The sequence below is a fragment of the Rhinolophus ferrumequinum genome, chromosome 9, assembly GCF_004115265.2.
Source record: "Rhinolophus ferrumequinum isolate MPI-CBG mRhiFer1 chromosome 9, mRhiFer1_v1.p, whole genome shotgun sequence".
Lineage (NCBI taxonomy): Eukaryota > Metazoa > Chordata > Mammalia > Chiroptera > Rhinolophidae > Rhinolophus > Rhinolophus ferrumequinum.
Genome location: NC_046292.1, coordinates 89,836,337 through 89,853,571, shown reverse-complemented (window position 1 = coordinate 89,853,571; position 17,235 = coordinate 89,836,337). Strand labels below are relative to the sequence as shown.

The window sequence follows — 17,235 nt, the reverse complement described above, 5'->3', positions numbered from 1 at the left end:
TAATGGTATGAACAATTAGAACTGTGAAATCCCAACATATACACTATTGGTACATAAATAAACATATGGTTGAATTATACATCATTTTAAACATATTTCTGAAAACATTTCTCTTTGAAAGAAATCTTTCAAGTTATTATACCTGAACTTGATTGTTAAGGAGAAAGAGAGAAATCCTTCATGAAAACAATGTAATTAAGGACTGTACTATAAAGAAATGCTATAATGGAGTGTGGGGTGGGGGAAAAACCACAAAAATCAATAATTATCCAAGGAGTAATTTAGTAGTCTATATTAATAGAGTGTATGAGGGGAAAACGTTTAACATTTTAACTTGCTTGGGAATCAACCAACCAGGTACAGTGGTACCTCGGTTTCTGAATGTAATCCGTTTCGGAAGACCATTCGAGTTCTGAAACATTCGAAAACCGGGCACGGTTTCCCCATAGAAAGTAATGCAAAATGGATTAATCAATTCCAGACCTTTAAAATCAAACCCTAAAACTGCAAATTTAGCATGAATTTTACTATCTAATGATACCATAGATCCATAAAATTTACAGCGTTCGTAAACTGAAATATTCCTCAACGGAGATGTTCAAAAACCGGGGTACCATTGTACTTATTTTGTAAGAATATTTCTACCTCTTCCCTGTTGAGAATCAAGATATATAAGAAGGTCTAATATTCCAACCTCAAAGTTCTAGGATAAACCCCAAATCAGTTGATTACAAGAATGAAAGTGATCATCAGTCTGCTTTCAGGTTCCAGATTATGGGGAATGATACTTTTTTTTTTTTTTGAGAGAGAGAGAGAGACAGAGAGAGAGAGAGAGAGAGAGAGAGAGAGAGAGAGAGAGAGAGAGAGAGAGAGAGAGAGAGAGAGGCGAGACAGACAGATACGCGCACACAGAGAATGTAAAATCCTACATGGTGCTGAAATCTCTCCAAGAGCCAGTAAATGTTTTCTCATAGAATATTTAATTTAGTCCCATTATTGTAGAGTTCATTATTATAGAAAAACACAAATCAGATAATGTGAACCAAAAACATTACTAATTCAGTTCACAGAACCACTGAACCTAATGACTCCTGAATCCTACCCCTGGACTTGGCAAAAGCTGAAACAAAGTTCAAAAGTTTCAAATAAATGTATCAGTAATAGTTACATAGTAAAATACATTTTCTTTCTAGGTGCGGCCCTAACTTTACAGTCTTTTTAATATGCCTTTCCACAAACTTTCCCTCTGATAGAATTAACTAGCCGGTAAAAAGACATTCACTATGCCTCCAACGCAGCCCAGAAGCAGTATCATCTTGTTTGTCCTCGTTTGAGACTTTTAACTCAACTTCTGCGCCCACAGTGAAACGAGTCCCCGGAACCGCACATCTGATCCCGATATCTCAATCCCTTTGTATTCGTCCCCAACAAGTTTCGAGAACTAAAGGTTGGGTTCTGACACTGACTAGTTAGCCTAAATAACCCGGCCTCACATCCTTAGCAGGTACCGCCTACACCTCCCGACGCCCCTTCGTCCCGGAAGTTGCGTCATGACGTTCGTGCGCGCTGTCCCCGGATGCACTTTTATATCCGGATTCTTAGAGCGGACTCAGAGCTCCACGGTTCTTTACGCGGTTAGCACATGCGCGACGGCTCTGCTCCCTTTTCCTCTACTTCCACTAGCCTCCACGGTCCGGGCTGCCGCCGCCACCGCCGCCGAGGAGTCAGGAAGTTCAAGATGGCCGCTGTGGAGGCTCAGTCTCTGCGGGAACAGCCAGAGTAAGTAGTCTCTTTGAGTGGTACGGAAGGCCGGAGCCCTGGGGACTGCCGAGTGGCAAACAGTGGAGACTTGCACAGTAGGGCGGGAAAGTTCAGGCCTAACGGCGAGAGCGAAACTTTGCCTTTCCCCGCTCTATACGTTGTGGGGCGGGAAGCGTGGGGTGCAGGCGGGCGGCCTGCAAGCTTCGCTGTCCCCGAGGCCGCGTCTGTTGGGTCGGAGGCGGCCGCGGCCTGCCGCGCGTCGTTGCCCTGGGAAGCATAGGCGCGAGCGGCCCCTACAGGTCCCGTGCGCGCGGCGGCTACCCCGAATGTGCGGTCGCATCTTCCTATTCCTCCCTCCGGGACCGACCGGAGCTCCCTGGGTAGGCACCCAAGGGACAGTGGCGGCAGCGGAGCAAGCCCTAAGACTTTTCTTCGGCGTACAGTACTTGGCTTGTCCTGCTACTGGTGTCCGTTTTAGAACCAGAAAGCGGAGAGGAAAAGGGGTGCTAAGGCCATCCTGTTTGACCATCCCCTGCTATAGTTTGTGCACTTCGTCTCCCCACCCCTGTTTTCTTTATTCCAGCATTCACCCGGTATCCCCCTTCCCTCCCCCCCGCCTATTGACAGCATTTGCCAATTGGTTAACGTGAGACAAAGTAAGATTAAGTCCTTGGTTTTGAGACCTGGCATTTTTGTCCTGAGTTTGTAAGACTTCTTTGGGAGAACTAGTGGAAGAAGTAGTGGAAATTGTTAGCTACTTCCAAACCCAAGTACTTTGTGTATAATTAAACTAATGTAAGAATCGATGTGGTCGAGTAAAAACATACTTGTATATACTGCAAAGGCTTACCATTGCTTAACTGAAAGCAGTATTTTGTTTTTTGTGTTTATGCTAGGAAAATTGAAGAACATAAAAGAGAATGGATTTTAAAACAATATTCCTATAGCGACCATTCTTTGCATGAGCATTATCTGATTTGTTTCCAGCCATTTTTGGAAAGAGGTAGATATAGTCTCCCAGCAACTTGGGATTGAAAGATAGGAGAAATCTTTATCACCAGACGGCCCAACACTTCATTGCTGTGCAAGAGTTTTGGATCCTTCAATCATTTGCTTTACTCAGCCAGACAGAATTACACTGTTTTTTGTAAAGGGTTTTTGAAAGCTGCTTTATTATTTTCACAATTTGACTTAGAAGAAAGCAAATTGATTCTAAAGTTTTAACAAGACTTTGCCTTTGTTTCTGTCGAGTTCACAGTGTGGCATAGTTACAGTATTTATGCCAATACAGTACAAATCTAATGCTATGCAGTTGATTATTGTAGTAATCTGTTTAAAGTTCTAAAGCAATATGTCCATTCATTTAATTTCAGGGACGCTACAGATTCATTTTGAGGAATGGTTCAGGCATATTTTATTCACATACTGAAATCCTACATTTGATAGTAATAAATAACTTTATTTAGGTCTGCAATATGAATGACACTGAGATAGTCTTTAATTCTACCTCCACTTCCCCCAGACCACTTGGTACAAATGGAATATTTGGTCTATATGTGTTCCACTTTCAATTATTTGAAAATGATTAGCAAAGAAAATAATAATTTGATATGAAAGCAAGTACTGTGTATACTGCTCATAGTGAATGCTGGAATATAGTGTCTAAACAGTTCTTTAGAAGACACTGAATAGTTTATATGGAATCTATTCAAAGTAAAACATTTAGAAAGAGTAAATACGAAAAGCAGTTTTCAAGCTTCTTGAAGGCTGTTTAGTGACTTTTATATTTGTCAGTTTCTTTAGCTCAGTCTTTTTGATGGTTTTAAACATTTACATTTTTATATGCATTGACTTATTTGCACTAGGTACTGTTCAAAGCACTGAACAGATATTAACTCATTTAATCCTTATAACAACCCTATGGTAGTGGATACTGTTATCGCCCATGTTTTACAGATGATGATACTGAAGCACAGAGAGATTAAGTTCACTTGTCCAAGGTCGTACTAAGTGACAGATCCAAGATTTAAACCCAGGCAGTCTGGTTCTAGAACCCTGCTCCTAACTACTATACAGTCTGGTCTGCCACTACACATTGTGGATAATTTTAAAAATAGCCTTTAAGGTTTGAAATCATTTTTATTTATTTTCAGTGTCCCGGAAAAAGCCATTTTTTGATGTGACAGTTCTAATTCTTTGAAGCTTAATTTCCCAAACCTAATCTGGAAAAGGTGTAGGCTGAAGAGTTTGTTTTAACACCAGTTGGTCTTTTTAATTCATTCTTATTTTTACATCTAACTAGTTCTGTATTAAAGTAGTTTAACTTGTTAGAGAAACAGGCCGAATTACTTTCTTTGTAAAGAAGCAATGGCATTCATTTTGCTCACCATTCTTTGTCTGTAAAGCATAAATTGCATGCCCTCCAAATAAAATGTCAAAAAGAATATTCATTGAAAAAAAACACGTGACAGAGAAAGTTAAAATAACGCTAGTGGTTGGTAATTGGTCACTTTATTTTAAAATTGTTCCATGGCTATTTTCATTGTGCTAGATGCTCTAAGACCTGGATTGTTTGAATGGTGAAACTTGTATATTGCATTTGAAAAAACAAATATATACTGTTAAACAGTGCCATATTGTCAGCACTTCTAATTAAGCTCTGTTCCAAATAATGTGATTTGAAGGATGTTACTCAGCTCTCAGTTTTGTTTTATGATGAACCTGTTACAGACCAGGTTAGAGACATGTACTGCTAAATGTGTAATGTTAAATTGCAAAATGTAAATTTATGTGTATGGAATTTATATATAGGCGTCCCCCTTACTCACAGGGGATACATTTCAAGACCCCAAGTAGATAACCTGAAATCATAGACAGTACCAAACCTTATACAGGCATACCTCACTTTATTACACTTCACAGATAATACGTTTTACAAGTTGAAGATTTGTAGCAACCCTGCCCTGGAGCAAGTCTGTTGATATCATTTTTCCAACAGCATTTGCTCACTTCATGTCTCTGTCACATTTTGGTAATTTTCACAATCTCAAATGTTAGTGTTACTATATTATGTTGATGTGTAATCAGTGATCTTTGATGTTACTATTGTAACAGCTCAGACGATGGTTAGCATTTTTGAGCAGTAAAGTATATTTTAATAAAGGATTGTACTGGGTTTAGACATAATGCTGTTGCACACTTAAAAGACAAAAGTATAGTGTAAACAACTTTTATATGCACTGGGAAACCAACAAAATCCATGTGACTATCGTGATACTCACTTTATTTCGATGGTATAGTATGAAACCCATAGTATCTCCAAGGTGTACCTGTACTGTTTTCTCCTGTACATACACATCTGGTAAAGTAGAACTTAACAGTAATAACTATTACTAAAATAGAACAATTATAACAACATACTGTAATAAAAGTTATGTGAGTGCTCTCTTGTGCTCAGAATATCTTTACTGTACTCACCCTTCTTGTGATGTTATGATATAGTGACTTCATGATGAGATGAAGTGAGGTGAATGACGTAGGCATTTTGACGTAGCTATCATAATGGTACTTGTGAACAAGACTATCAGATATCTTAACAAGAAACCTTTCTCTAAAGCTTTAGAAGAAAGTTGTTGATAAATTAGCTGCCCTAGCACAAGATTATTATATGTAATATGTTATGTCATTGATTCACTGAGTTCAGGTTTTCCTGATTTACCTAGTCAGACTTCAGTTATTTTCGATGAAATTTGCCTTAGAGATCACCTGAGGAGGGTGAAGGTCTGCCGTGTGCCCAAACCCATTGTAGGAGAACTCTAGGGTTATTAAGGTTAACCTAGTTGGCCCTGAGTGCTTGTAGCATTTTTGTCAGTACCCTAGTCATTTCTTGAGATAACATTCATTAAATTACAATAGAAACTGGGGGTCACTCAAGAGAATGACTAAGTAACCCTGGGCGTCATGGTGTAGGTCCTGATTCTCAGAAGCTTTAGGAGCGAGATAATCTTTTGAAGGAAATTACTTCCTCTGTGGGTAAACTCTTAAGAATTTTGAATGAAACTTTTTGGAAGACTTGTAAATTGTGGAAAGCGTTTGAAAAGTGCAGATTTGGGTGGTTGAGGTGGTGTGATTAAATCGTTTGGGTGTTGCATTCAAGAAATCGGTGTGTATACTATGTGAAGCACTGGAGATATACCCAAGCAAAAACAAAACGTTTACTGTCAAGAGGTAAGAGTATATAGTATAGCCAGTATAAACCAGCTGTAGTCTAATGAATGCAATGTTATATGTTATTCTATAAATCATTTAATTGAATAGAACAACTGCTCGAGTACCTACTATAAATTGTGCTCTCATAGGTTTTATATGATGATAGGGAGAGACAAACAGGAATAATATTAGGTGGTGGCAATTATTTTGGAGAAGAATTAGGCAAAGAAAGGGAATGTGTGTATGGTGGGGGGGTTGTGATTAAAATGAATTGGTCAGGGAAAGTTGACTAAGAAAGTGTAATTTGCGCAAAGAGCTGAGGTTGACAAAGGAACCAGGGGAAAGTATTCCAGGCAGAGGAAACAGGGACAAGTACCAAGGCCCTGAGCTACAAGTATACCTGTTCAAGGAGAGCAGTGTGGCTGAAGTGGAGTGAGTGAGGAAGGAAAGTAGTAGGTTCAAAGTTTCTGGGGAGATTGGGCAAGTATGGGGCCTTGTGAAGGCTTTGTTTTTACTCTGGATAGGTAGGAAGCAATAATCAGTGTCACACAGAGTAGTGATATGCTCTGTCGTTTTAAAAGCATCTTCCATCAAATGGAAGAGCTCTTGACTAACTTGGAATGTAATAATCAGCCTTCTCACTAGCGTGATGTATGTGTGACCTTAGGCAAGTTCCTTAAACCTCCCTAAACCTTAACATTTCATCTGTCATGGAGACAGAGAGACAGTGTTTCTTGAGAGCTGAACTAATTTCTTGAGAGTGTGAACTCACTGCCAAGACAAACTTCTGATTTGTCAATACAATTTCCCCAGTTTTTACAGTTGAGGAAACTGAGGCACAAAGTATCTTGCCTAAGGTTATACTAGGTGTGCCATGGTGGAGGCAGCATTTTAACAAGTTAGACTCTAGAATACATGCTCTTTGACAGTATTCCTTAAAATACAATTCTTAGTATTAGCCCTGCCAGCTCCAGTGTCATGATAAGGAAATATATTTATCCAGTATCTGAACATTAATAACAGCGTACTTTTTGGGCACTTGGGTCGTGCTAGGCACTATTGTAAGCCTTAATAGCATCTATTACCCTGACCAATCCTCACAACGTGCTTTCAGGTAGGTGCTATTTTTATATTTTCTCCGTTTTATACATAGGGTACCTGCAGATCTGAGAGATCTTAAAAGTGCCTAAGGCCACACAACTATTAAGTAGTGTGACCAGGATTTGGACCCAGGTGGTCTGGCTCTGGAGACTGCTTAACCACCCAACTATCCTTTTTCTTCTGGATGCTTAGAGGGTCTTTAGGTAGCTTGACCTAAACTTTGTGTTTTGAGCACTTAGATTTTACATACCTGAAAATCATTCTTAACCTTTAAAAAGATTCTCCATATCTTGAATTAGCCTAATTCAATTTTTCTCTGACTTTTCCCCCTGTGAGTCAAGGTTCAGAGAAATAAACATATACCCCAACTTCTGGATTGTGGGATTGTAGATTTCTTGGGGAGGAAGGTAGTGGCCTATATGAGGGTGTAGCCTATACAAAGTTGAAATGTCTTTGTATCTTCTACTTAAATATGTGATTCCCTTCTCCACAATCGAGCCATATTGGGGTTTTTTTGTTTGTTTGTTTGTTGGTTGGTTAATACTATTACACTTTCTTTGTCAAAGTCTTTGAGAACATTTGATGATCCAAAGAACACTATTCTATGTCTCCTGTATACCCCATTAGAAAGACATCAGCTCAAACTAAAACCTGACTCTCACCAGTAGACACAGTTTTCTCTGTAGCTCTCTTCAATACTTCCCCCCACCCCCCCCCAGTATAGTACCAGAAATGGAGATTGGCAGTCTGACATCCAAAAATTTAGTTCTTGCCATGTGGTAGTTACATGTTTTCCATGCCCCCTCATTGTTGTCAGTTAATAACTTTTCAAGCATACGTCCAGTGTGTCCTTTATTGAACACAGACCTGGTTGGAGAGCCAGCCTCTTGCCAGCCCCTGACAGAATGGCAGTGTCATTACAGACAACCCATCCAGCAACCTGACCTTGCAGTTCCTGGGCCTTTGACTCCAGTGAAGCCTGTAACTCGATCTCAACGATTCACTCCCAGAATCTCATAGTATGTCGTGTCATCTCCTGGAATTGGTCCACTGAGATCTTAACCTCTATTAGATCAGTTTCTTTCACAAGTTTAATGCCCTGGCAACACTGATCTGCTTGTAGTTTGCTACATGTAACTATGCCTTTTGTCACTTCCCCCCCTAGAGTACCCTTTCCCCTTCTGGTAATTTTCTACTCATTCTCTAGGACAGTGTTACAGTGTTATTTTTAAATCCATGTACCTGCCAGATAAAGACAAAGATCTTGCTTAACTAATAGCTTGGGTTTTCCTGTGATCTCCTACAAGACACCTTCCTTAATCATTTCAAAATGATTGTAGGTGATCTTTCAGTGTTCCTATAATGTCCTTATTCATATCTTTATCATTACACTTCTCCAGTGTTTTATGGGACTTTCTTATCCACTGGACTGTAATTTCCTTGAGGGAGGCAGGTGTTGGTCTTGTACGTCTTCATTTTCCTGCTTCCTAGCTTAATGTCTACACTAAGTATAGGTGACTTTAATAAATGTTAAAAGAGATTGAGTGAATAGATTCATTAATTCTTAACTTGCAAGGAGCTATTTGTATCGCACAAATAATAAACTTACTAAAAGTACAGGAGTATATAATTTGAAGGACTTGTACAAAATTAACCATATTTTCCTACAAAAACAGTATGATGGCCTGAATCCAGATTATTTAAAGTCTGGTTTGGGTCTCATATTCCAGGATGTGATGATTTACTGTGGAGTGACTTTAAAGTGGAAAATTAAGTATTGCTATTGTAGCCTGTGTTTAATCTGGCAATACTGAACAGCAAGGATTTAGCAAAATAATTTAGAAGCATAAACTCTTTAACTCAGCATAGCCCAAAAGCCACCTATTAATATGCACATATTTTGGGAAATTAATCTCTCATTTGAAATTTAGAGCGATTAAATAGCCCACTCAACAAATATTGGGTTGAACCATGTGTAATTGCTAATTTTGGACTACTGCTGACCTGCAAAAAACCCTTTGATGTGGTTCAACCTGATACCACATGATTGCTCAGTGGCTGCAGCAGGCTAAGAGTTCTAAAACCCCCGGTTAGTTTACCTTGAAGGTGTATTTATATTTGTCAACATCAGTCACCAATGCATGTGATAGAGGGCTTATTTGGGTATAGCTCAATATTGGCTCTAGAGATTAAAAAAAAAAAAGAGATGCTTCTGAATTTCAAGTAGAGAAAGAGATTGTCTCCCAATATATGTATGTATGTTTTATGAAAAAAGAAAATGGGGGATTCCTTTGGTGTGAAGTCTGTGTGGGAAATGCTGGTTTACTGATCAAGTTACTGAGTGACTTTAACTAAATCAATAATAACATTTTACCTGGTTTGGGTTCCCTTTTTCTGTTATGTATTTCCTCTAGTACTTTTGGTAGTTGAGTTCAACCATTAGAAACAAATTAAAGTTTAAGTCACCATTCAACTCAGTTCTTGCCATATACTGTTAAAATAAATGTCTAAAGCTGTTACAAAAATATTTCATGTATTACATTGAGATGTATTTTATCATTATTTTATTGACTGAATGCTTGGTAAATGATATGATTTTAAAATGTGTTTGATACATTTATAGGATGGAGGATGCTGATAATTCTGAAAAAAGTGTAAATGAAGAAAATGGAGAAGTATCAGAAGATCAATCTCAAAATAAACACAGTCGTCACAAAAAAAAGAAGCATAAACACAGAAGTAAACATAAGAAACATAAACATTCCTCAGAAGAAGACAAGGATAAAAAACATAAACATAAGCATAAACATAAGAAACACAAAAGAAAAGAGGTTATTGATGCTTCTGACAAAGAAGGGATGTCTCCAGCAAAAAGAACTAAACTTGATGACTTAGCTTTGCTGGAAGACTTGGAAAAACAGAGAGCCTTGATTAAAGCTGAACTTGATAATGAGTTAATGGAAGGAAAGGTCCAGTCTGGAATGGGGCTCATATTACAAGGTTATGAGTCTGGCTCTGAAGAAGAGGGAGAAATTCATGAAAAGGCAAGAAATGGAAATAGGTCTAGTATTAGATCTTCAACTACAAAGGGGAAACTTGAACTTATAGACAATAAAAATAGTACAAAAAAGCGAAGTAAAAGCAGATCCAAAGAACGGACTAGACATAGGTCTGATAAAAAGAAAACTAAGGGAGGTGTTGAAATAGTTAAAGAGAAGACAACCAGGAGCAAATCAAAGGAGAGGAAAAAGTCCAAAAGTCCATCCAAAAGAAGCAAGTCTCAAGATCAAGCAAGAAAATCAAAATCTCCTACCCTAAGAAGGCGATCTCAAGAGAAAATTGGGAAGGCCAGATCACCTACTGATGACAAGGTTAAAATTGATGATAAAAGTAAGTCAAAGGATAGGAAAAAATCCCCAATTATAAATGAAAGTAGAAGTCGTGATCGAAGCAAAAAATCCAGGTCCCCAGTTGACTTAAGAGGTAAATCCAAAGACAGAAGGTCACGGTCCAAAGAGAGAAAATCAAAACGGTCTGAAACTGATAAAGAAAAGAAGCCAGTTAAATCTCCCTCTAAAGATGCTTCTTCTGGGAAAGAAAATAGGTCACCCAGTAGAAGACCAGGCCGTAGTCCAAAAAGAAGAAGTTTGTCTCCGAAACAACGTGATAAATCAAGAAGAAGTAGATCTCCGCTTTTAAATGATAGAAGGTCTAAGCAGAGCAAATCACCTTCTCGAACTCTGTCTCCTGGTAGAAGAGCCAAGAGCCGGTCCTTGGAAAGAAAACGAAGAGAACCAGAAAGGAGACGTCTTTCTTCTCCAAGGTAATGTGTTTTCAAAACGTTAGTGCTTTTTACCAATGTACTAGATTTTAAAGAAACTAGAATTCGTGGACAATAAAAGATGAGATAGTAAATAATGAGATTTATAGTTTTAATTATCCATTCCACTATATTAATGCTCGCATTTTTGTCAGTGTGTATCTTGATTTTGGGTAATTTATAAATACTGAACTTGTTGACAGAATCAGGTTTTTTTCAAGTTATTAATTTAGTGTCTTAATTTGCAGACTCTTAAATCCAACTAATTTGGCTGTTAAAACTATGTTTATGACGAGGGAGTAATTTCTGTAGTTGGAATTCATTGAACAATATTATAGGCTGGTATTTTTAACTTTAAAAAAGGGAAGTATCAGTTAATAAGAATTGTGATCTGTCTAGTCTCTTGAATTGGCGTAGTTTTGAATTCTAACAATATAAATTGGAACTAATTTTTTTGGCCCCAAAATCGGAAGTGGAAATTTTTTTTTGTTACTAATTCATATCTAATCTCATAGTTGGAAAAAAAACAATAGTCCTCTTAAATTTAGGAAGAAAAGAGTAAGAAAAGATGTTGTTTTTTACCAATAATGATGAAAATCATATTTGTGTCACACATTTGGTCTGTCGGCTCTTTTCTCATAAATTGTGGTAATTATGTCTCCTCATGAGTTGGAGTGACTCATTTAATTTATAAATGAAAAAATAGACTGAGAGGTTATTTACTAGGATCATAGAACTAATATGTTAAGGCACAGAAAGGATTTTGGTGGGGCGGCACAGGGAGTTGTTTAGTCAAAACTAGAAAGAGATTTTTAAAATATCTGTGTATTCAGTAATTAGGCATGTAAAATTATTGGCCAAGTTTCACTTAAAATATTGTTGCCTTATTCTATGTAAAGATAATCTGAATTCCTAGCCATTTATTATTGCATATTAATGTTTAGTGTGTATAAATATAAGCTGAAGTTTAAGTCATATTTTCAAGAAATTTCAAGAATGCTCTTTTCAAAGTGTTCTATCTTAAGAGACCTTCTTGATTCTTTACTTCTAAGTGACATTGTAATGAAATGGCCTCTCCTTTCTTCCTTTAGCTTTCCTTCATTGAGCCCGTTGTTAGTCTTTACGGGTTATGTTACCTAAAGTGTTTCTTAATGATCCTGGTCTCTGTCAGTTTTCTTTCAGTTTGAGAAGGAAATTTTGAAGAGTTTGTTAAGGACTAGAATTAAATTTTTGAAACAAAAATTGTTTTTTAACTATAGAAGAAATATTAAAAATTCAAATAGTGCAGAAGCATGTAAATTCTGTCCTTCTTTCGTCCACTACCACTCTTAAGAAGAATATGTCTTTCTAGCCTTTTTTATGCCCATACAATTATATGAATTTTTTTTCTTACAAAAATGGAATCATACTATTCCTGTTAACAATGATTTGCTTTTTTCATTGAACACTTCTGTGATAATACATAAAAATCTTTTTAAATTCTGTATATAACAGCAACATATTTCACAGTGTAGATATTCCACAATACAGTTAATCATTCCCTTTTTGAAACTGATGAAAATTTATGTTGATTCCAGTTTTTTGTGATTATATGTAAAGATATCCACAGGTTATGTGTTGAGTTTTTTTGTAGAATAGATTCACAGAAGTGAAATCTCAAAGTGTAAGGTTATGTACATTTACATTTTAGAAAGTTACTGCCAAATTTCCTTCTAGGAGGTTTATACCAATATGTCCTTTCATGACTAGAGGCACTGTCCTTTTCCCTAAACCCTTATATATTTTCTTTGTTCTGTGGTAATGTTAATTGTAAGGTGCTATTATATGTAATTAATATAGTAAAATTAAGGCTTAATTGCAAAAATGTCAAAATTTAGAAATAAAACAGTCTTCAAACTTAGGAAATGGAATATTTGAGAAGTTTTGAGTTGTTTATCTGAAATTAAAATCGGTCACTTTAACAATATAAGTAGTCTTTAATTATTCAAATTGTGAGACCAGAGTAAATAGACTTTTTATTGTGTGCGTACCATAATTCCGGTGTTTTTGTAATCATTTGAATTTGTTTCATTACAAAACATGTTAATTTGTGTTTACTATCTTTAGTTTACTTTCTTTTCATTTTTAATGTGAAAATTTATTTTATTTTATTTTAATTGGGGAATATTGGGGAACTGTATTTTTCCTGGGCCCATCAGCTCCAAGTTGTTCTTCAATCTAGTTGTGGAGAGTGCTGCTCAGCTCCAAGTCCAGTGGCTGTTTTCAGTGTTTAGCTGCAGGGGGCACAGCCCCCCACCATCCCATGTGGGAATCGAACCAGCAACTCTGCTGTTCAGAGCTGGCACTCTAACCAACTGAGCCATCCGGCCACCCCTGAAAATTTATTTTTTAAAGTCTTCTAACATTTTGAAAAGACAGAATTTTTTTTCCCAGTAACATTGTTTTCAATGATTCCAAAAGTTATAAACGTTAATTATAGAAAATTAGAAAAAAAAACACCTAAAAGCACAAAAAAGGGTTTAAAAAATAAACACTGTAATAGTGTGCCCTTTCTTATGATGTTCATTACATGTAGAAGAAATGCATTTACTTTTATTTGATTTATTTTTCTATTGTATTTGGTCCCCTTAAGGACACGACCTCGAGATGATATCCTCAGTAGACGTGAAAGATCAAAAGATGCCAGCCCTATCAATAGGTGGTCTCCAACCCGAAGAAGAGCCAGTAGATCTCCCATTAGGAGGAGGTCTCGTTCCCCACTCAGACGTAGCAGGTCTCCCAGAAGAAGAAGCAGGTCTCCTCGGAGAAGGTAAAGATATATTACATATGTTACCTTTTGATTCATTAAACTCTGAATGTTTTTGAAGCTCCATATCAGTTCAGTTGGTAGGTTTTCTTAAAGACCCTTTACTATGAAAAATTAGCTGTGATCCCATGTAATTTCCTTTTACCAATGTGTGATATTTCATATGCATTGATTTTTCTTTAATATACTTTTCCTTCGAATTTAAATAAATCAGTGTTCATTAATAACTCAATCTAAAAAGTAGGAGTTTTTTCCCTCTATTTTTTAAAAACAGAGAAATACTAAATGAACTAGGCTTAGAATTTTTTTTTTTTTAACTGTCAGGATAGATCATAAGGTAATAAATAAGCAGCCCCATTTCCTGTCTGTCTTACAATTCTGTATTTATTTTTCTGTTAACTTGTATTTGGTCCCCTTAAGAACACAACTTTGAGATGATATCCTCAGTAGGTGTGAAAGACCTTTTTAATTCACAGTAGTAGAAACCATTTTATGTGAAGCACAAGTAGTCAGTAGTTAGTTGGTTAATCAAAAAGCTTGGTTTCTGAAGCAGGGAAGCAATTTAAAAATACATCTACACATTAAAGAGACAGTATACCAAAGGCTTACCTTGTAGCCACTGGGTATATCTTTACTTATCTTGAGTATTTTCGTATATTAGATGCTTAGAAGTAGAAATGCGTTGTCTTAAGAGTGTGTATGTTTAAGTTTTTCAGTTATTTCCATATTGATTTCCTACTTGGGGCAGTATTATCCCTCACATGTTTCTCTTCTGCCTGATTTCATCACCTTTCTGTACACTTCCAGCTACAATCATTATGATCAAAAGCATATTGTTCATTGCTGAGCAAATAGTCGGGGGACCTTAATTCTAATGCTCCTAGTCTTCTGGCTCCAAAATGACCAATGGGCCTATTTATACAGTTACGTCATTGTAGTATTTGTTTTCCCTTTTCCCCTTCTTGTTCTCTCTTATGTTGTGATTCTAAGTTCCTCTGTCCAGTGTCTACTCGGTGTTTTACCTCCTTGCTTTGGTAATGCATCTCCTATAGCTTCCTGAGGAAAGTGCATGAAAGGACATTTTTTGTGACCTGTGTTTCTAAAAAATGCCTTTTATTCTCATTGCTGATGTGTCAAGGAATAGAATTACAGGTTGAAATCACTTTTCCTTAAGAATTTTGAAATTGTTATTCCACTGTTTTCTAGTTTCCAATATTACTATTGAGAAGTCCTATTCTGGGCAGTTTTTACAGGACTTGCTTTTTTCCCTTCTCCCTCTTCTTTTTATAATAAATGTCCTGTGTTCTGAAATTTTACTATAATGTGCCTTAGTGTGTGGCTTTTTCTTTCCATTAATTTTGCTGGGCACTAGATGGGCTCTTTAAAGCAGGGAGATTATGGCTGCCTATTCTGGGAAATCTCTTTTACGTTTCTGTTTTTGTTTGCTTTCCCATTGTTTTCTGGGTTCTTTTCCCCTTCCATTGGACCTTCTGTATTATTCCACAGATTTTTTTTACTCATCTTTTATGTTTGTCATTTTGTTCTACTTTCAGTCTAAGAGATTTTCTTATTCTACCTTCTTATCCTTCTGATGCTCCCTCCTAGCTCATTTTATTTCCAAGACCTGGTTTGCTGTTATAACATTTAACTTTTGTGTTATGGAAATAGCACCTCTCATGTCAAAGATGATAGAGTTTATTTTGTGGAGTTTTTGTTCTTTACAGTTTTCTTACCTGTAGTTTTGACCCTTGAACAACATAGGAGACATCAAAAATCCACCTATAAATTTTGATTCTCCAAAAACTTAACTATTAATAGCCTACTATTGCTTGGAAGCCTTACAGATAACATAAACAGTTGATTAAAACATGTTTTGTATGTTATATATATTATATACTGTAGTCTTACAATAAAAATACAGAAAAGAACATATTAAGAAAATCCTAAGAGAGAATACTTTCTTTATTGAAAAAAATTGCACGTATAAGTGGACCCATGCAGTTGAAACAGTATTGTTCAAGAATCAGCTGTACTTTGTTTCTTCCCATATTTCTTTTGTTGCTTATTTATCTTTTCGTTTGAAGACTTTCCTCAGATAGCTTGATTCTTCCTTGCTGCCTGTTATGATATAAAGTTAAGCAATGAGAAAGCTGAATAGAAGCTTTCTTCCATTCTGATAATATAGAACTTTAGCATATCAGCAACTATACATCTTTTCTTTGAGGCTAGTGAGTTTTCCAGAATCCTCTTATCTCCTGCTGGAGAGTATACAAGGTCTGACAATTAAGTTTGCGAACTCATCCTAGAGAAAGTGCTACAGAACTCATTGCTGAGTATCACTAAGGTTACTTTCAGAGCGCACCCCTTGGAAAGCTATGCACTGATACCAGTGCCTAGTTCACCCTTCAAAGCCATTTTGGAACTCTTTTTCTGGAATGGCCATCAGAGCTGTTGTCGTATTACCCTTGATGTCCTGAATGTCATCAAAATGTCTTCCTTTCAGATTTCCTTTCTCTTCGAGTAAAGAAAGAAGGCATTGGGGCCAGATCAGGTGAGTAGGGAGGGTGTTCCAATACAGTTATTTGTTTATTGGCTAAAAACTTCCTCACAGACAGTGCTGTATGAGCTGGTGCATTGTCGTGATGCAAGAGCCATGAATTGTTGGCGAAAAGTTCAGGTTCGTCTAACTTTTCACACAGCCTTTTCAGCACTTCCAAATAGTAAACTTGGTTAACTGTTTGTCTAGTTGGTACAAATTCATAATGAATAATCCCTCTAATATCAAAAAAGGTTAGCAACATCGTTTTGGCTCTTGATTTGGACAGACTGAACTTTTTTGGTCGGGGAGAATTGGCTGACTTCCATTGTGCACTTTGACGCTTTGTTTCAGGGTCGTATTGATACACCATGTTTCATCACCAGTGATAACACGGCCCAAAACATCATCTTGCCTCTCCAAAAGGTCTTGGCAAACTTTGACTCTCCTTTGCTTGCTTTTGTTCATTGGTGAGCTCCTTTGGTACCATTTTTGCACATACCTTTCTCATGCCAAGATTTTCAGTTAAGATTTTCCTAAATGTTTCTCTGTCGATATTTGCTTGGTCTGCTATACTTCTCACAGCCAGCCGACAATTTTGACGCAGAATTCGACAAATTTTTGCAGTGTTTTCGTCAGTTCTGCTCGTTACTGGCCGCCCTGACCTCCTTCATCAATGATGCATTCTCTCCCCTCAGAAAAATGTTTAATCGATTTGTCACTGTCATTTTCTTCATGGCATTATCCCCAATAACTTGGACTAACATGTCCCTGATTTCACTTCCACTCTTGCCAAGTTTAACAAGAAACGTAATGTTTGTTTGTTGCTCTAATTCAAGCTTAGACATTCTCACGACGGCACACAAAAACATGCAACAATAATAATAAATGCCACTCAGCAAGACACCACCACATATTGACACGAACACAGCTGTGAGACACTGATATACCAAGGTCATGAAACCTTACTGAGCCTTTTGTATAGTGCTGCCAATGTAAGCG

At 37.0% G+C, this 17,235-nt stretch overlaps 1 protein-coding gene across 11 annotated transcripts in view; it reads left to right on the top strand.

Annotated features, from left to right (window-relative positions):
• Positions 1-1,579: 1,579 nt before the first annotated feature.
• The window catches only part of PRPF4B (pre-mRNA processing factor 4B), a 37,195-nt gene continuing 21,539 nt past the window's right edge, over positions 1,580-17,235 (top strand). For 6 of the 11 annotated variants that reach the window (XR_004423837.1, XR_004423836.1, XR_004423834.1 and 3 more), the window contains exons 1-4: positions 1,580-1,779; positions 9,695-10,894; positions 13,524-13,700; positions 16,201-16,248. Coding sequence is in view for 2 of the 11 variants with exons in the window: in XM_033114038.1 (XP_032969929.1) it covers positions 1,643-1,779; positions 9,695-10,894; positions 13,524-13,700; positions 16,201-16,248 (1,562 nt within the window). In the remaining 9 variants the exon portion in view is untranslated. The remainder of the gene's footprint in view (positions 1,780-9,694; positions 10,895-13,523; positions 13,701-16,200; positions 16,249-17,235) is intronic. The other 5 variants (XR_004423840.1, XR_004423839.1, XR_004423842.1 and 2 more) reach the window with 1 other exon arrangement.